Source organism: Alternaria infectoria (genome assembly GCF_024043175.1).
Source record: "Alternaria infectoria strain BMP 0036 chromosome Unknown scaffold_8, whole genome shotgun sequence".
In the NCBI taxonomy this organism is placed as follows: Eukaryota; Fungi; Ascomycota; class Dothideomycetes; order Pleosporales; family Pleosporaceae; genus Alternaria; species Alternaria infectoria.
In genome coordinates, this window is record NW_026250697.1 from 789,863 (window position 1) to 808,933 (window position 19,071).

General features: G+C 52.9%; 7 protein-coding genes across 7 annotated transcripts; 3 read left to right on the top strand and 4 right to left on the bottom strand.

Annotated features, from left to right (window-relative positions):
• Positions 1 to 2,966: 2,966 nt before the first annotated feature.
• J4E92_005681 (uncharacterized protein) lies at positions 2,967 to 3,743 on the top strand (the record flags this gene model as incomplete). The annotated part of the gene is made up of 3 exons (XM_051497059.1): positions 2,967 to 3,089; positions 3,139 to 3,369; positions 3,420 to 3,743. 3 exons carry the CDS (start codon positions 2,967 to 2,969, stop codon positions 3,741 to 3,743), a joined length of 678 nt encoding a protein of 225 aa, XP_051352719.1.
• A 2,137-nt stretch (positions 3,744 to 5,880) lies between these two features.
• On the bottom strand, positions 5,881 to 6,348 carry J4E92_005682 (uncharacterized protein; the record flags this gene model as incomplete). Its single annotated transcript, XM_051497060.1, has 1 exon — positions 5,881 to 6,348. One exon carries the CDS (start codon positions 6,346 to 6,348, stop codon positions 5,881 to 5,883), a length of 468 nt encoding a protein of 155 aa, XP_051352720.1.
• Positions 6,349 to 7,246: 898 nt separating this feature from the next.
• J4E92_005683 (uncharacterized protein) lies at positions 7,247 to 7,795 on the top strand (the record flags this gene model as incomplete). The annotated part of the gene is made up of 1 exon (XM_051497061.1): positions 7,247 to 7,795. One exon carries the CDS (start codon positions 7,247 to 7,249, stop codon positions 7,793 to 7,795), a length of 549 nt encoding a protein of 182 aa, XP_051352721.1.
• Positions 7,796 to 8,103: 308 nt separating this feature from the next.
• On the bottom strand, positions 8,104 to 11,273 carry J4E92_005684 (uncharacterized protein; the record flags this gene model as incomplete). The annotated part of the gene is made up of 4 exons (XM_051497062.1): positions 8,104 to 9,246; positions 9,294 to 10,436; positions 10,485 to 10,914; positions 10,993 to 11,273. 4 exons carry the CDS (start codon positions 11,271 to 11,273, stop codon positions 8,104 to 8,106), a joined length of 2,997 nt encoding a protein of 998 aa, XP_051352722.1.
• Positions 11,274 to 12,252: 979 nt separating this feature from the next.
• Positions 12,253 to 13,888, bottom strand: J4E92_005685 (uncharacterized protein; the record flags this gene model as incomplete). Its single annotated transcript, XM_051497063.1, has 2 exons — positions 12,253 to 13,656; positions 13,715 to 13,888. 2 exons carry the CDS (start codon positions 13,886 to 13,888, stop codon positions 12,253 to 12,255), a joined length of 1,578 nt encoding a protein of 525 aa, XP_051352723.1.
• A 626-nt stretch (positions 13,889 to 14,514) lies between these two features.
• Positions 14,515 to 15,150, bottom strand: J4E92_005686 (uncharacterized protein; the record flags this gene model as incomplete). The annotated part of the gene is made up of 3 exons (XM_051497064.1): positions 14,515 to 14,555; positions 14,609 to 14,876; positions 14,950 to 15,150. The coding sequence occupies 3 exons, from the start codon at positions 15,148 to 15,150 to the stop codon at positions 14,515 to 14,517; spliced, it is 510 nt and encodes a 169-aa protein (XP_051352724.1).
• A 1,673-nt stretch (positions 15,151 to 16,823) lies between these two features.
• Positions 16,824 to 18,376, top strand: J4E92_005687 (uncharacterized protein; the record flags this gene model as incomplete). The annotated part of the gene is made up of 3 exons (XM_051497065.1): positions 16,824 to 17,284; positions 17,347 to 18,199; positions 18,248 to 18,376. The coding sequence occupies 3 exons, from the start codon at positions 16,824 to 16,826 to the stop codon at positions 18,374 to 18,376; spliced, it is 1,443 nt and encodes a 480-aa protein (XP_051352725.1).
• Positions 18,377 to 19,071: the final 695 nt, after the last annotated feature.

Sequence of the window (19,071 nt, forward strand, 5' to 3'; positions counted from 1 at the left end):
ATGCAGTCAGCATTGTGGCAGTGGTGTCATCGGTGGTAGTTCGGACCCGCTTTGACTTAAGACTGTTGGTATCAAGATGGATAGTAAGAGGAGTCGCTAGTATGCGTAATGTCGCATAAAGCTAACCATTTGCTTTTTGATTGTGTTGAGTATGTCGAACAACGAGATGGAGCGTATGCATGTAGCCAGACTGTTGCAGGTATCAACGTACATGATGCTATTGGTAAATTATCAAAAGCTCTTTCTAGATAGTAGATGGGCAGATGTGCTGCAGGCGGCGATCATCTGTCTTCCCCGTCACTTGTTGAGCACTGCATGATAATGACTATAAATCGTACGATAGATCTGAACGGTGGGGTCTGGTAAGGCAGCGGACCTAAAGCAGCGATAGTTGTCGTAGGGCTGTTAGTGTCCGCCAGGATCTACAAGCGCTGGACCCTGACGTGCGTTATGCGCTACTACTCTTTGGGACCGTGATAGATGGCTCGAAAGTGAGAAGGTGAGTTGGACTGAGATAGTTGACCCAAATCCATAGCATTGGGACGGGGATGTGGTACAGAGGCCGTCTAATTGTATGTCACACGTCCTATGGTATTTGGAATGAGCGAAACATGGCAACCAACGTTGCTACTGGACAGCCTCATCTATCCTGTGTAGATAATGCAGAGTATTTGCATTAGCATTCGACACTTCGGTCTAGCGTTGTGTATGTTTCTTGGTGCGCTGTGCCCCGATGCGGATGCAGTGAAGCGGGTTGTAACTCGCCTATGTCCGCCAACTCGCAGGTTGATCTCCTCTCCCACTACTGACCGTTTAGCCGGTGAGATAGCCTCGAAGTTTCATGGGTTTAGGGTGTAAGCTGGGGGACTCATGTTGCGGAGAACGAGGTGTGTCAGCAGCGGGGCAGAGAGGTTGTGTTGCCGGTTAGGGATGGCACACTAATGACTTGCAGCGCCGAGACCAAATCGGCGCAGGCTTTAACGAGTATGCTTGACGGCAGCGAATGTGGCGGGAGAAGGACCATCAGATAAGATACAGGACTCGCTTGAGGATGTATCGGCTGGCAATCCTACTACGAGGTTAGACCAAATAGCCCCATGCGGACTCGGTGGATGCATAAGACGGCGGGCGGTGGTTCTTCAGCCTACAGGCTCGTTTCGCGAAAGCAGCTCCAGACCGGCAGCCCGAGCCGGTGCGTCCCTCTTGCGAACGTCACTAGTGTGCCGCCACGCTGGAAGTGCAGAATTACTGGTTTCGGTAAGTAGTCCAGCGTAGTCACAGCAGGACGCCGTAGGGCTGTCTCTTTCCACGTGGGTCGTGCAATGTAAGAATCACACCATACCGGCCAGGTGAGACTCTCTACAGCCTGGCGCAAGGCATCGATAACGTTTCGAGCAGCAGACATAGGTATTCTGCATCCTGTAGCCTGCTCAGATGCATACGGTGAGTATATATCACTTTACGTCGCCGAGCATTTCCCTGATGTAAGATGGTGGTCGCTTGGGAATGTCCATGGACAAGGCTACTGATAAGTCATGGCAAGCGCGCTTACGTAGGTAGACTTTCAGCTCAGTTAGCGTTCCACGTGCTGCCACCATAGGGTTCTTTTTCGGCCACCCCCAGGCAGCTGTACCCGACGCTCACCGATCGCCTGCCGACCCTGCGAATACCTGCTTTCCTTCGAATGCACGACAAGACATGTGAAGGAGCCCATTTCACGCTCTGCTCTTGTGTATCAAGCTAGCGAAGCATACGATAGCCATTTCTTTTCCATGGTCGCACCTGAATGTCGTAGCGCATCCGAATGCGCTAAGGCTTGGCATGGTTGTTCTCGCCAGAAGGGCGCAATACACATGGTACCGGGTTATAGCGGTGGTAGCCAATATAGCCCCTGTGTCGGTATTCTCGCAGCGAGCGAGGAAGAGCGGTGACAGAATTGCATGCACTTTACATCGTTCCCAGTTAGCGCGAACGACACTTCACTACGACCGAACTTCGGCCCAAGGCTCGCAGTGGAAGCGAAGGCTCAACAGCCCAGCTGAACGTAGTTTTGGGTCAGTGCATCGCTCTGACGTCGTCATGTAGACAAGCTCCTTATACTCAGCGCAATACAGAGCGTCTACGTTGAGGTATGTGAGCCCCTCACTACGGATGTTGTTCGATTGATCATTCAAGATACCTCATCACAGTCAAGGACTGCCGAGCTTCTGGAGATCCAGCCCTACCATGCATCTTGTGCGGGACGATAACCCTCAAGTGGGGTGGTTTTATTTGAAGACAAGACCAGGCACCTCTCTGACTGTCACCAAATGCGACAGCGAACTACTTTGATACCGTGGCTTTGGTTGGCTGCAAATTGTTGCAGCTAGTTCAGCATGCGTACTAATCTTTTTATCAAAGACTTGAAAGAGTAAAGCGCACGCCTCCATGCAGACCCCTGTCTCGCGGCCATGGCTGGTGTAACTCTGGGAACCACTCGAAGACGAGAATAACAACAACTGGTGTGCTTGCTGCACTGGTGGGTCGTGCTTCGGACGCGTGTGCCGGTAGCAGCTGTATGAGCATGCGATTCAAGCTATCTTCTGCACGTATTCCGCTGAAAGCCACATCTTCAGGGTCCACCATGGCCGTTGGGGTTGTTCGCGGGCATAATTGCATGGTCAGATACCCCTGCTCAAGCCACTGGCCGCCATCTCATGTGACTCGACGCGGTTCCGAAGGAGACATGCGCGACGTCCGCACAGTGTATAAGATCTCAGCTTGCCCACCGTTGTGTAAGCCATCTCCACCACACACGTATCTCAACTTGAACTGACACGACACTTGCACATTATCTCAGCAGCGGCTTCCAACACAAGTCTTAATCACAAGAAGAACAATCGCTCATTCCTATACACCATTCTACCTTGCGCAAAGACTTACCAACTTTCTCGTCATCACTTATCTGCAATCGCAAATCACACACAATGGATTCTCACTCATTCGAGTACTGGATGGCACAGGGAAACTACATCGCCCCAACACACCAGCCAGCCGTATTTGAAATGCCTCCAGATCTTTCCAAGGTTCCGAGTCTAAGCGGGTCGCCTGTGAGTCTTATGTTGAACTCCCCTAGTCTACAAAACTGACTTGCTCAAGGTCTCATCTACATACGACCAATTTCCTGCGCCTATTCACCAAGCTTACTACCCTCACATCGTCGATGAGCCTATGCAGTTTGGATCATACCCCATGCCAATGACACCCTCCGATTTCGGATCCGATCACGACAGTCCATACTGCAGTCCTCGACCACTGCAGCACGCTGAATCTACGTTCGGGACTATGCCTACGCCCGCGCCAACCGAACGAACACACACTACCTCAGGGGTATGTATCCTATATCGCACAAACAAAACTTAAGGCTAACATTTGTACAGCGACGAAGGGCTCAAAATCGTGCCGCTCAACGTGCGTTTCGAGAGCGGAAAGAGAAGCACGCCCGAGATCTTGAAGCGCAGCTTGCGGTCTTGAACGAGAGATACACTAAGCTCGAAGTATCGCATACGGAGCTTAACGCGGCTTACGAAAAGCTTCGAAAGACCATCGAGCTTCTTACACAGGACGACGACGCGGAGGGTGAGGATGATGAGGGTACAGTCACGCGCAGGCGAGGGAGCAATTCGGATACCCTCCGCAAGCTCCTGGATATACTACATGGGGAATTCAAGGGTACGGTACCCGTGAAGACAGAGATATCCTAGCATTTCGTTGGCTAAAGATGCTCGGGCACTGCGTTTTCTTCTTTTCAACTTCGCTTCTTGTCTATACCCATTTTGCTTTTGCGTTCAAGCCAGCGTTCATTGGGCACTAGCCTACAGGTGTCTCTCAGCTACATTTACTTTTTCGTCTGCAAAACCCTGCTCACCAAGAATTTCTGAGCTATTTCCCAACTCGGGGTGTGAAGATCACCACTGGTTGATACCAGCCTTCACTACATGGTCAAGACCCACGAAGCTACGGCCAATCTATCGTAGATAGTACCTAATACGGAATTGTACCCACCATACTGTAAGATGGACTTCGCCTACGCGCTTTGAGCCCCTTGAGGACCTGCGTGATTCCCATTCCTGGCCATAGGCGAGCGTACGTGAATACGATCGTCCGGATACTTGCTTCCTGTGATTGACAACAGCCCCAAATCGCTCCCCATAATTCCGAATTGAAGCACTGAAATACCGATATAGGAAGCCGGCCCGTCAGCGTCAGCCAAATTACATATACATCTCCGCAATGCCGCCAATGAACGTCGCAGAAACTCCGATCGGAGTATGCTCATCTCTCACCAGCCCCAAAATCTCACTGTGGCACCCGGGGGTTGACCGTGGGAAAGTCAGCTGTGGCAGATAGCCCGAAGGATGGAAAGCTGGGACCCGAAGGTACCCAGTCGTCTCACTTCGTGGCCGCAGTGAAGTGGCCGTCTGCTAGATTTGGGCATGCTACGTGTTTGACGGCGTTGAAAGTTTTGTCCTATTTGCGGGTTAAGAACTTCCTGATATGGCCATCAGATGTGCATCGTGAAGTTTGAGGTTGGAGAAAAGGTCTCTCGTTTATAGTGTTTTGGGGGCAGATCAGGCGTTACGGAAAGGGTACCCGGGTGTTCGACCTCGGTGAACGCCTACGCACGTATATCGCAGTCGCCCCCGAGACCACCATCTTTTCATAGTTTGATTTCCACAGCGATAAGACGTTGCAGTAAGTCTTTGCACCATCAGTCTATCATTGTAGAGAACCCAAGGGCGTTTCTTGACTGTCACCCACCAAGTAAATGTTGCCGGCAAGGATATCGCCCCATAAACCTTGACCACCGACTACCATAATCCTGGGACGTCGCTGTACTTTACCATGCCAAGTCCAGCTCGCGACTGCAACGATATGCGCTTCCAGCGTATGACACAGAGCAAATGTCAAGCGATGCACCCAAAGCGCGACGCGAGCGTGACCTCGTAAATGCAAGCCCTCACACGCGACAGATGAAGGCGCATCACGCCAAACCCAAAGTCGCCGCCGCTCGCCCTCCCACATAGCTCTTGCCCCACCCACAATTGCGCCTTGCATGTTGCCATGTCCAGGCAGCACGGTAATAGCGAAAAGGTAAGAATAGACGAGGCAACCGTGGACTAGCAGCTCGTATCTATCGAGTCCTTAGTTTGCACTGAACAATCCCGCAGCCTTACGACCTGACAAAGCTTGATTATTGCCGCACTCGATTTCCTGCACGACGGGAAATCGCGCTGCACTCTTATCACCCAAAAATAGCTGTTTTGCCGCACGATACCACCTCACTAATTTGAGGGTGGGAATGACGACATCGGCAAATTTGATGTCCACAACAGCTTCCGGTGTTGAGGGTCTGCTAGTATTGGTGTACCAGCTTTGGCCCATACGCGGATGCTGTCAACAGATGTTAGCTCGGAAGCGTTCTTTCCCAAAGCGACCACATCGATGAGCTACTTCATGGTTTCGCCGAAAGAGGAAGCGACCAGTGGGTAATCGTATCCAGAGACTAACCACATAGGTCAAGTTGTCAACGAACCATACTGAATCTTTCCTCTGTAGTACTTAATCTCTAGTAGTCGGTGAACGTTAGGAACCACGGAGTGACATCACAGCCTTGGGGGGTATATTGATGTGAGTGAACAGTGTGAGGATTATTACGTAGTAGTCTAAGATCATTAATTAGTTGCCCTCCCTAGTAGAAATGTGAAACCGTCTCCGCATCGATGTCCTCATGTTTATCCTGTGACGTAACGCCAATCCCCAAATGTCATGTTTCAGATCGTTTCTCATTAATCGACAGGCCTTGGTGGAAACAAACTTCCGTCGTCATAGGTGATGCTTTCAGCAAGCAATGTTACCGGCCGTCGCGCCGGTACCTTGGCCTTCTGGCGCAGCGACGAAGTCGTCGCTGGTCAAGGCTCTGCTGAACATCAAACAGGCCGTCTCTAGTTGTCCGCCAGCTGTGCCATAGTACCCTGCCGGTACTACCACGTTCTCTGCCCAGTATGATGTCTTGCACTCTGTGTGGTATCCGTAGCCGTAACATTGTTGAAGGCACTGCTGTGCCATGGCGGTTGTATTCGACGAGTAGGAAGGGTAGTAGGAGCTGTAGAGGATGTCGTCGTGGGCAGCCGGCGACGGTATGTAAGATGCATTTGACCCAGTGGGCAGAGGGTCGGTGACGGTACAGGTTGCGGGGATAGGTACAATTGCAGGGCCGCCCGCCCGAGCAACTGTATTCGACGTAGGTAGCGCGGACGCCAGCGAGCAGAACGCCGTAGCGAGGATTGTGGTTGAAGTGAACAACATGTTTACTGAAGAAGTCGATAACTAGACAACGACTGTTGGAAGGATATATATGTAGATTGAATGTGCAGGATTAAGATGCAGTTGCCGGTGGATGGCCCCACGATAATTGACGCGTTGGAAGCTGTATAAGTATTCCTGCGCCTCGCTGCATGATGCCTGTTGGTGTGATGTCAATGTGGGTAGGTGGTAGGGCCAACTCGCTCGTCAGTGTTCAGCCGCAGCGCTGTGCGTCCAACAGCATTTAGCCTGGTAACGATCGCCGCTCAAAGCCACTTTTAGTGCGACTATACCTCGCAACCTTTATCCCTCCCTCGTACGTATGCCCTCTAACAAGGGGCGATGTAACGGGCATGACCATTTACGAAGAGTTTGCTGATGCCGCATTGTCCGAGATGATGTCAAGGGCACTTTTGCTGTGACACCGGCCCATCAAGGTTGGGAGCAACGCAGGGTAATCCTGGAATAGCCCGTCTTCGTCATATTTGTTCGCTGGTGAAATGTCTCAGACCCGATGGCGCGCGCTTTATTGTGTTGGTGGTGATATTGTCGTGCGTGAGGGATGACCAGAGCCGCGGAAAGAAGCTTTACTAGAAGCGGAGGCGGTTTTCTCCGCATGGGGGAAGGAAGTGCAACTCGACACGCCACCAATATACCAACATACTGGGATCCATACCTCTCAATTGTAGCGGTCTTTCGTAGAAACGAACCTGCACAGCAGCCATGTCGACACGCAACAAACAAGGTGAGTAGTTTTAGAAGAGACTGAATTTAGGCAATGCAGGTGGTGACGACACCATCCCACACCATAATGGCGCGTCGCATCATCTTCCGAAGTCGACCATCTCACTGCGATGAGGAACATCTCAGAACCCATCATCCATCTTGAATATCACACACCATGGCTGCGCCCCCAAAAAAATCTCTACAGTCCCTTTCCGGCAAATGGCAACTAAACAAAGCCTGCTCCGATGACTTTGCCTCAGTCCTCGCACTGCAAGGCGTCAACGTCCTAGTCCGCAAGACAGCCACCGCAGCATCCATCCATCTGAACATAAGCCAGCCCGACAACCAACACATCAAGATGGCGCAGTCAATCACAAGCGGAAAAATCCCCGGTACGACCGAAGAGTACACGTTGGACTACGAGTGGCGTACCAATAAGGACGGTTTCTTTGGTGAGGTAGCCGGAAGGAGTCAATGGGTCAGTGTTGAAGAGGGGAGGCAGACGGGCGTAGTTGATGAGGGCGAGGGTGACTGGATCGAAGGAGATAGCGACGGGAAATTGATCCACGCAGAAGGAAAAAAAGAGGGCGAGTGGGAGGCTAGTCATCTTTGGGGTTTCGAGGTTGTTGATGGAGAGAGGAGACATACGAGACGCGTGAAGATCAGCAACAACAAAGGCGAGGAACTGAGGGTGAGAATGGTGTATGACTTTGTGGGCGAATAGCTTGTCAAGCTGCAACACGCAGTGAAGGCATAGTAGCACACGCAAAAGAGCTAAGTATACCCAGAGCATTGATTGCGAGACTTCGTCTCAGTGTGGAATTATGCGAAAAGCTGATTGCGCATGTCTGATGTTTCCAACTATCTACACCTGCCTTGGCAATACACAATTGTTATCCACTGTCCGCTATTCAGAAGACCTTGCCGAATGAACTGAACCTGTAAACTAACTCCAACTCTGCGCAGCGAGACTGTCAAACAATCGAAAATGACCTGCGCCAAGACAAGGTTCTCTCTCGCTTTACATGTTCCTTATTTCCAGCCACTTAACCCTGCCCATGGGTCATTGCCATTCTGTCCTTGCGCTGGCCTCTGCTGGTTCGCATATCCGCCAGGTCCATTCGGATACCCTCCTTGGCTAAAGTGACTGTAATCTTGCTGATTGTGACTCGGTGGCGGTCCCGGGGGAGGTGGCGGTGGAACATAACCCTGTGGTAGATTGTTCTGAGGTGTACCACCCCATTGTTGTTGCTGGTTTGGAGGGGGTTGACCCCATGGCTGATGCTGCTGATGCTGTGCAGGTGGCGGGGAGAAGAATTGTTGATGTGCCGGTGGGGAGACCGGGTTGTATTGGTTGTGAACCGCGGGATTGTAAGCCGAGGAGCCCTGAGAGTTCTGGGACTGATGTGTAGGGTATTGTTGTTGGTAGCTCTCTCGACGCGGAGGTGGTTGCTGGTTGTAGCCGTTCGAGGGTTGACCATAGGACTGCTGTGGCGACATGTATTGTTGCCCTGGGCCTGTGGTCATCGGGTAGCGCGGTGTGACTGGTGGTGAAGCCGCGGGGTTATAAGCAGGATGGCCAGCCCCCGAACTTGACGGGTAGCCCGGTGTAGAAGATAGTGGTGGTGGTATGCTCTTCTTGCGACCTCCACCTTGTGATACCGGCGAACCCGAAGGCTCCAAGGACATTCTCTCCATAAGGTCTTTCATCCGTTGTTGTTCCTGGTCTGCACCCTGTGTCTTGTTTCGCTCTTCAATCTTCGACAGTAGCTGTCCGCCTTCACTCCGCCTGTTGTTAACGAACGTCTCAACATTCTTCTGCAGACTTAGCACGGTGTCTTTCATCTCCGTGTAGAAGCTTTGGGCGCGCATCAAGCCAGCGACGAGGTCATTGAAACTTTGATACACTCTGCGATACTTCGTCATAACTGTGTTTCGCTGCCGCGAGAAGGCTTCGTATTTGCTCTGCTCAGATCGCACACGCTTGTCTTTCAGCAGATCGGAGTAAGTCCGGGTCAGCTCTTTCAGGAACGAAGCTTGTTTATGATTGGCTTGCAGTATACGATTTTGATGTGGTCTGAACTTCTCCAGCTCAGCTTTGAACAATTGCGACTCCTGATTCGCAATGGCTTTCTTGTTGAGGATGAGTACGTTAGAGATGTCGTCAGAGTGAACCTGTTTCAGTCAGTATACGTTATGAGGGGAAGTCGACGGCCATGTACCTTGTCTTTGAGATCCTTCAGTATCTGCGTCCTCTCCTTCTTTACAAGATTCAGCTTCCGTAGGATATCCTCGACGGCTGCTATTTGATCGGTGACTGACGGACCCTCGTCAATGTCATCATCGATAAGGTTGCCTTCCATTGGCCTAGGGCTTTTGCCCTTGCTTGCGCCTGCCTTGACCATAGCCCGGGAATATAACACATCGGCTTCATCTGTCTCACCAGCTGAACGCATCTCGTCAAAGTCGGCCTCACATTGCCTAAACGTGTTGTATAGCTGTGCGTCGCTGGTGCTCGCCTCTTGAACTGCCCCTCGATAGTTTCTGATATCGTTTCGTAATGTCGAGGTTAACCGCGAGCTAGGTTGCTGTGTCCACTCGGATCCGTACTTGGACCTCATCTTCTCGCAGACACTCTCTTCCATGTCTAATTGCTTCATACTGGCATCGAGAGAGTTCATTATCTCGGTCTTGTCCCTTTCCAGTTGTTCGAACGCAGGGCCAAATGATTGATGCCCAGCGAGCTCTTCGCACCACTTTCGAAAGTCGTTATCCACCATCATATCTTGGTCCATGCCTCCTCGCAGCACATTGAGACTGTCAGGTAGCTTGAGATAGTCGAGACTAGCGGCCATCTCGTCGTTGGCGACCTCGACACGCTCGCTCTCAGCCCGTATAAGCTTGGCCTTCTCTTCGTCGTACAGACTAGCCGATTCAGTGACGGCTAGAGGTACAATCTTTTGAAAGATATCTGGCCCGATGATTCTCTGAATGTCCTGACCCTGGTATAACTCGCTGACGGGTATCGCCTTGGCCGCAGGCATCTTGGGCACTGGTGTCAAGGCCGCTTCATTCGGAATGCCTTGGTGATAGATGAAGTCGTTGTCTTTGCCAAACTCTAGCAGCTTTTCCTGAACGTTGGTTAGGTGTTTCTTCGTCATCTCTGCGAGTATGCCTCCAGTCTCTGAAGTTAGGTTCGAGTTGGCTGGCGCGTTGTTGGGGAAGCTGTGGGCTGCTCGATTGGCGTCTTTGGCATGCGCTTCGGCGACTTGTAGCCTGCAGATGGCTGCGCCGTGAATGTTGGCGTCATCGTCAGCCAGAGCTTGATAGTACTGGGCTAGCGAAGCCATGTGGTGCGATTTGATCTGCGCGACCGTTAGTTTTGATAGCAAGTAATGCTGTGATATTCTCACCTGGCAAACCAATAGCCAGACCTTTTCGAACACAGCGTTCGTAACGTTTTCCTGCGCCCCTTCCGTTGCCTGTGTGTACAGAAAAGCGGCCTGACTGGCAAGTTTTGCCAGCAAGCCGACCTTCTTGCCGTCCGCAATCTGCTTCTCCAGAAAGACTTCTTGCGCCTGTGCCAGCATGATGGCGATCAAAGTCTTGACAGTCTCGCGACTGAGATCGGTCGAGGGGGCGTGCAGGAAGTTCTCGTTGATGTAGGTGAACATGCCGGCGGAGGCCTGGAACGAGTGGTACGAGGTTTTGAGCCCAACATCTTCGTGGCGGTTCTGGTGGGCGGCGTGGCAAGATAGGACGGCTGAGATGTTGAAGATGATGCTGGCCTTTTCGTATGCGAGGGAGTACTGAGAGGTTGGTTTGTGTGTAAAGGCGTCGAACCTGACGCTGGTTAGTCTTGGGCGTACTCTTGCCTAATCCGTCTGCTTCTCAGGTGCTCCTTCCCGTTTGCCAACGTACCATGTGAAACTTATTTTGATGTGGTTCTCATCCACCGGAAACCTCAGGTCGAGCAGTTCCAGCTGCCCGTAGTATCTGTAGAGCAAATCCCGGCCTGCTGCACTGTCCTTGCCAGCGCCTCTCATATCCTGACGCAAGCGATTCAGCGTGCCACACTCCTCCGAGTAGCGCTCTGGGTCGTCGCCATACGTGGCGCGTATGTACTGCTTCAGCGGGGCTATCCAGTCGATCTCGCTGGTCTGCTTCATGGGCACCGAGATCATGGGTATTTGCGTCGTCATGGTGGGCGAAGGGTGCGCTGGGGAGGCCGCCGCTGGGCGCGCTTTCTGTAGAGGTATCGCCGCGAGGGGAGGCTCTTGGGCTCGCGGGTGTGGTGATCGGCGACAATGGCGTAGGCGACAACGTGGGAAGTGGGCTGTCGTGGGCCTCGGATGGCGCGCTAGAACAGTAGCTGCAAATGCGCGTGCCTAGTACTCTGGGATGGATATGTCGATGCTTTGCTCGCGAAGTAGCAGAGCATTCACGCAGCGGATGACGTCGCGAGAGTGTACATGCACAGCGGGACGATGCGTTGGTCGGGTAGCTCGTTCACGTAGTCAATCGTTGGCGGGTGAGCAGCCGCATGGGGCACGATCTAGTCAATCCGAGTCCTGGGAACGATTGTGATGCGGCACAGCGAAAGCTTAAATGCCCAGGTGGTAACAATGCAGACGATGTTTGGTGTCGTCGGTGAGCTCGGAGGGTGCGAGTGATGTTGGTGGGGAAGACGCAGGCACATGCATAAGCAACACCAGAGCCGCGACTTCCTCATCCACGCTCGCCTATCACACCTCCAGCACGCCACGCGAGCCAGGCCGCTATCGATATGTGACTCTTCAAGCTCGTCACACCGTCGCGGAAATTCAGCGAGACGTTCAAGCCGACCCCAGCTGTGCGGCTCGCGCCGGCCAATGACCATGCAAGGAGACCGAGAGTCTCGCCTTGGTTACGCGCCCGCGATATTGGGTAGGAGAAGCTAGCGAGTGCCTCAATTCGCAAACACCTTGGGCTTCTTTTCGTGCGTCATAAACAGCGTGATATTCTACAAGCCTGAGTCGAGAGGCCAAATACTAATACTTCTATACATCATGCTCAACCAGTCTCCATATGCGCCTTGAATGCTCTCAATCGTCTTGCTGCAAACATGATAACATGAGTCGCATGGGTCGTCCCGTACGCCCGCCTTATTATACAACGTGTCCTCATATCATGAACGTAGGCTCAGCCAGATCCTCGCTTCTTCTCGTCTTCTTCCGCCTTACGCCTTTCCTCTGGGTCCAGGTGCTTATGTTGCCCAGTCAGGTTATGCCATGCGCTCTTCAAAAAGCCCTCATTCGAGTGATCGTTCCCAACACTGTTGCCATGTTGGTCCTTCATCTTTCCAGGGTTGATGACGCGTTGCGCGTTGTTGTCTCCCATCTCGTCTGCCAGCATCTCGAGAATGGTCCGCTGGTTGACGCTGAGATACTTCGGCATGTTGACCTTGAACTCAACGCGCAAATCGCCCTTGGCGCCTCGTCGGCCGGAGAGTACTTTCATGCCCATGCCAGACAATGTGACGCGGTCACCTGTTCCAGATCCAGTGGGGACCTTGACCTTGACTTCACCTTCGAGGGTAGGTACCCTGATCTCTCCTCCCAGTACAGCAGTCGTGAAGGGGATGGTGGCTGTGTGAAGAATGTCCGAACCATTGCGCTTGAACTTCGAGTCAGCTGCTACGCGAATGAGGACGTAAAGATCTCCTCTCTGGCCGCGGATGGTGCCAGAAGACATGGCATGGCCCGTGAGTGGTGCGTCTCCCTCGCCGTTAACGCGCAACCGCATACCGTCTTCTACACCACCAGGGATGTCAATGGTGATGGTCTTGCGCTCCTTGACTGCTCCATCGCCGCCACAAGTGCCACAAGACGAGCCCCGGGGTATCGCAAACCCGGATCCACCGCAGGATGAGCAAGTTGCGCTCATATGGAAGCCGCCCATGCTCGTTACCCTCTGTCCAGTACCCCCACAGCTCTTACACTCTGCTCTCTTGGCACCCTGCTTCAAGCCACTGCCACTACATGTCCCGCACTCTGCCATGGGGGTAATGTGTATGTCCTTCTTGACACCCTTGGCCGCGTCCAAGAACGAGATGTTTGTCTGTACTTCGATGTTGTCGCCAACCATGATCTCTTCTTCAAACGGATTCCTTCTCCCGCCTCCGCCTCTTCCTCGTCGTCCACCTGTGAAAGCTCCGAACAGATCTTCGAAATTGATGTCCTGGAATCCGCCCGCACCCTGGGCGCCACCGAAGCCGCCAAACCCACCGAAGCCTCCTCCTCCGAACGGGTTTCCTCCCGGGCCTCCAGCGCTAGCCCCAGGGTTGAAGCCGCCATTCGCATCGAAAGCACCGGCGCCATAGGAGTCAAAGGCCTTCTTCTTTTCGGCGTCTGAGAGGATTTCGTATGCGGATTGTGCGGCGGCAAACTTCTCTTTCGCACCGGCGTCTTTGTTCGTATCGGGGTGGTACTTCTTGGCCATACCATAGTAGGCCTTCTTTATGTCCGCGGCGGATGCGTTCTTACCGACTCCGAGGGTTTGATACGGGTCGGCCATGGCGAAGGACGGGGGAGAGGCGTGGAAGAACTGTGCACGCTGTGTTAGTAATTCAACTCGGAACAGCGGGAAACCAGATGCTACGTACTCGTATTGACTGCGCATTGTGCGGTTGTTGCCTCTGTGCGATTGACGGTCTCCGCGATTGTGTTTGCGAGGCCTGCGTCGCTATACATCGTCGTTGACATTTGGCGAAGGACCTCGAGCCGGCGATGCGCACGGGAGCCACCGCCTTGAGCGGCATGGGACCAGCGAAGCTCATCCTGAAACGGTGCGGAGGTGAGTAATGACTGTCTTGATACTGCTTTTCGCTATGGGCTTCGACCTGTGGTGTATAATCCGACAATCGACAACTTTTTGCGGGCACGGGCCGGTGACGCAACTTCATTGGCTGCCCTCGGCAAAGAGCGCGTCGAAGCTTCGAGAGTTTACTATGACGCGACTACGGTTTAGCAAAGCGCCCGCATAGATAAACGAACGGATGTATTTATTCTGGCTGATGCTTGCATATCCTGACACTAGCTCTGCCATTTGCCCTTGTTCGCCATGCGGAACGCACATGGCAGGCAGACATGCTATGGACTCGACGCACCGAGGCGCATCCGCAACACCCAGTCCGATTCCTGGTATTATCAAATGCTCATTGCCGATCATCCTTTATCTCTGTATGTTCCATGCTCGGGGTCGTTTGTGGACATCAGACCGACCTACGCGGTCAAACCAAGCCGTGATGCGTAACCCTTCCCTGTTCATTAATGCCCAGTATCCCAAACTCCTGTTCAATGCTTGCATGTCGTGTGTAAAAAAAAAGTGCTGGCTATCGTGCCAAAGAGGGGTATCGTCGAAGAAAGTCGGAAATGCAGCGATGTATAGGCGCGAGTGACCCAGTCACTTCCTTTGGGGTGCGAAGCGCACGCGGAACTCGTTGTCTGTGTTATGAATTAGCCTAGTCACGGTATCGGAGTATGCTCGCAATGCGTACCCTGGTGTTTCGACTTGTAGAGCCAGTCGACAATCACGTCGCTCTCTGTCACAGCCTGGGAGTTGAAGCTTTTCTTGACCGCCATACCCAGCTGGTCCTTCTGAACACGTCGTTTGCCCTTTGGTCGCGCCATGGTGGGAGACATGCGCCCAATGCCCTGGCTCAATACGACGTGGCTGAGCGGGTTCTTGAAGCTTGACGGGCAATCGAGTCGGTAGGCTCTACGGTAGCCCTGGAGAACGGAGGGGTCTTGCGATGACCATTTGATCTGTTGCGACGAGGGCGTGTTAGCAATGGAAGGCGCAGGCGTGTGAGGGGGAAAGAGCGAGGGCGCGACGAACGTTTCCTGACGAACTGAGATCGGTCGACGTCTGGCCACTGTTGGTAGAGGCATTGTCCACTTCCTTCAGGCTGCTGCCGTTTAGGGCGCCGGCACCACCGTTGCGACGACCGCCCCGCGCGTTCGAGCCCTGGAGGTTCTGTAGTTTGTCCTTGAGCGACGTGTGCGCCTCGTCGTGGGCTTGGGTGCGTTTGGGCGGCATGCTGGAGGACCAATGGCGGGTTTTGACAGAGAAGGGACGATGCTGGCGCTTGCTCTGAAGGTAGATGGGCCTGTCCGTGTTTGGCCAAAGTCAGCATGCAGTGGTCGAGTGCTGGTCGCCAGCGAGATGGAGAGCAAAATGACGGCCAAGGCCCAAGCGCGCAATGACGTTGGCGCGCTTCTCGGTCAGGGTCCTCCTTTCCCTTCCCCTGCATTAGGCCATCTACCGCGAGCTCCTCCCAATCTCGACGACATGTTCGTCCCATGATACTTCGTCTTTGAACAAGACTGTCGCTCTATCCCCCCGAGGGAATTGTTAAGCATGCCTGGTGCCGTCGCCTGCTTCACGCTGTGTCGCGTATGTCGCGTGTCGCTCCGCGGCTTCCCCTCACCATCCCGGTCACGCGCGTAGTGCACCCCGAGTCGGAACCAGCTACTTGTCCATGTGCGCCGACCCACGACTCGCAGATACAACTCGATGCTGCAAATAGGCCTATTGATGCCTGAGTCTGCGCCTGATATGAAGAGAGCGGACTTCGGGCGGTGATCCCACAGTTGACCTCGCAGCTGCGCGTTTCTGACGCGCCCCATCGACTTCAACATCTAGCAGCACTTCGGCGGAAAGTAAGACTTGTAGTCATTGGCCTTTGGACGCGCATCTCTGCAGCGTAGTCGTCGACCTCGTGAGCGCGGGGTACCAAGAGCCAGACTGGAACCACGATAAGCGAAGGGCCACAGAACCAGGAAATTTTGCCGACGTCGTTGCGAGTGGATGCCAGAGCATGGGGAAAGAGAAGATGTTGACGGAGTCGGGAAGAGCTCGGAAGCGAGGTACCCGCCTCTCACGATTAGCTCAATTTGATACCCAACGGGGACCAATGCGTAGGTATTAGACTTGAGATAAATCCGTGTCAATTCTGAGCACAGTCGAGGCGCGAAGCTAGTGCTATAGTCTGACTGTAAGGGTAGGTAGATGATACGTGCTTGACAAGCATCCAACTCTTAGAGAGCCCAGTAACGCCCACGTCGACTCTGGGCCTGGATAGAACCTGCGATAAACTTTCACTAGAGTGCAAAGCAGCAACCACATTCTCGGTAAGACGTGACATGCGCCGTGGGGAATGTGTATAGTGCCAAACACTTCCCAAGATCTTGCGTAATCAACGCAATGGCACAAAGCTTGAATGTCCTACCGGTATCTTCGATGGAATGAACTTCACCTCATTCTCGTCTGCAGACACCACCACCCCGGCATCACCGCAACCTCATCTCTTTTACCTGAGATAGCATAGAGCTGCCGCTATGCCACCGCCTCTGTTTCCCAGATCCACGACTCTCATCTGTGGCCTATATAAAGAAGTCTTCTGAGGTTTCCAACCGTCCCTCCTCCATTCCTTTCTATATTATATGTCCCCAGCATATAACTTCCAGCACATCTCACTTGATCACACCATCTCACAACAATAGCACATCGGTTTACGGTAAGACTTTGAGCCTCTTACTCTTAGATCCGCCTCAAGCTGACAATTTCCTGCAGTCTCAACAACTCCGAGTACCCAAGAGCTACAAGTCATCCTGGTTGGAGAAGTCTAGTACTCTCGTGGTACAATGTCTAATCGCGATCCAGTCCTTCACGGCCAACACTCGCAGCGATTCCACAACATCAGCTACACGATGAACCCCGCGGCCAACAACTTCGCTCCAACCGGTTCTCGGCACGGCGCGCCCAGCCAGGTGAGCACCCCTTCCTCTCCATACTTGGAGGCAAGGACTCTCAACCTGGAAGAGGGGCATGCAAAGATACGCGCAGACATCGACACTCTCCAAGAGATGTACCATGGCCTCTCATTGTCCGTCGACAAGCTCAAGAAGGGCGGTTGGCCGGTACATGTTGGCCCATTCCAAGAGGTGGATGTACAGAAATCACACCAAAGCGCCGTAGAGTTCGGGATCGAGCTGGAGAAACTTAAGGAAGAGGTTCAGGGATCTGTAAACGGTGGCGCTGACGTACAAAAGGTGAACAGCAGTACACCTCCCCATCTCAGGACTTCCAGCGACACCAGCAGCGGTACAGTCAAGACATCTCTGCCTCCGCATTTGCGAGGTAAAAAGCTCGAGTCTACCAATGGCCAAGTGTGAGTGTATCCTTAGATGCATGGACGAGTTTTGGAGTTACTTGAAGCTGACAAGGACAAAGTACCCGCACCACCAACACCCATCAAGTCGATGTCGTCTCCAAGCAGATCCCCACACCTGCTTTAAGCCCACCTGCTTCACCACTAATTGCCGTCCAAGATCCCGCCCTGTCCATCGAAGGCGTTTCTCTGGATGCAGCGTGGAAGCCTTACCATCTTACAACCCTGCCCGCGTTCTCCGGTCAACTTTCCACAGGCAACGCCACCGTCACGTTCCATCCTGACTTCCTCGCCAACACTTTGGGTGGAGCTTCCTGGTCACCTGGCCTGCGTTTCGTCTCAGGCAAGGGTCCATGCATGCTGAAGAATCGTACATACTACCAGCTCGATCCGAAGAATGAACCTTACCTGCCCAAGGCGCCTGGCGACCACGGTGCAAAGCTCACTGCCTTCTTCAACAAGGCCCCAGAAGAAGAATACGGCGATCTACTTGACGAAGACTCCAACTCGTACGAGGATGTGCCCATGTTCGTTCTCGTCGGAAAGCGCTATATGTACTACGGCAATTATTCGCAGACACGCTGGTCGGATAAGCTGGACTATGACACCATGACGGCTAGAGTACCTCTATACGTCAAGGAGTACTGGGCTGAAGAACTCACCTCATCGACGCGCGAGAAGTGGGTTACCGAAGAACTCAAGAAGCATTTCTTTCGCAAGCCGGAGTACAGCGGCCGTCTCTTCGCTGCACCGGATCACGAAACCACTGTTGACTCTGAGGAGGAGGTTGTGCTCACAAAGCAACTGACCAAAGACGTGCGCAAGTACGTTGAAGAGCTTCGTGAGTGGGAGCGTGAGGCCAACATGAAGACCGCTATGATCAAGAAGCAGTCTATCCTTGAGGCGTTTGACGCGGTAAGTCATGTTGAATTGTATGAGTAGTTCAAAGCTGATCGATTGCAGTCTGATATGGATGAGGCGCCTGCACTTCGCCTCTGGTGGGAGTACCTTGAGTGCGTTGACTGGAGGAAGGACTTCTACGAGCTCCTTGTCACGCTCCAAGAGCGCAACGCTAATTGCTACTTACAGTAGTTCGATCTGGCGCATGCCTGGTACAAAAGACGAGGTGACTGTCTATGGGAAATGAGCATCTGGTTGGAAACTTGCGATCTACAGCAGCTTCGAATCTGGCCGATGATGTCACACATCTTTTCGACATCTCACCAAAAGGTATATATGGTGCGATGCATCTACTGGCTACTGAGGAAGTGGGAAAGGCAGGGTCTGCGTACCTCTCGGCTTGAGCTCTCGTGCCCTTTGTCGTTCTGGTTTTTGTCTTGCAATTTTGGCTATTGAGCACATATGAGGGGCTCGGAACACACTATTACGGGTGAAGGAACTAGGTATTGCATAAAAGTGTTCTCTCTATTATCAATTCCTTCTCGCACATTGGTTCACGACTCTGTTAATACATGGACAGCGACTGACAGTCCAGCTTCAGCACACCCGGGGCAACAGCTGCGATACATCTAGGCGCTTGCCATGTGCTTGAGCAATTCTTTCCGGACCTGGCGCTCGGATCAGATTTCATCTATTCATCCTGACTTTATGTTCAGTATAGCGTCCCGCGAGATGTGAATGCTTATCTGACGGTGGGCATCCATGCATCACGCTATTGAACACTCTATCGTCTTGTCAGGCGACCAGATTAGCTCCACAATCCTTCCATCACTCCAATCTGGCCTTTCGTCTGCTTCTACCAGCGAAGAAGACGACATATGCTGTTA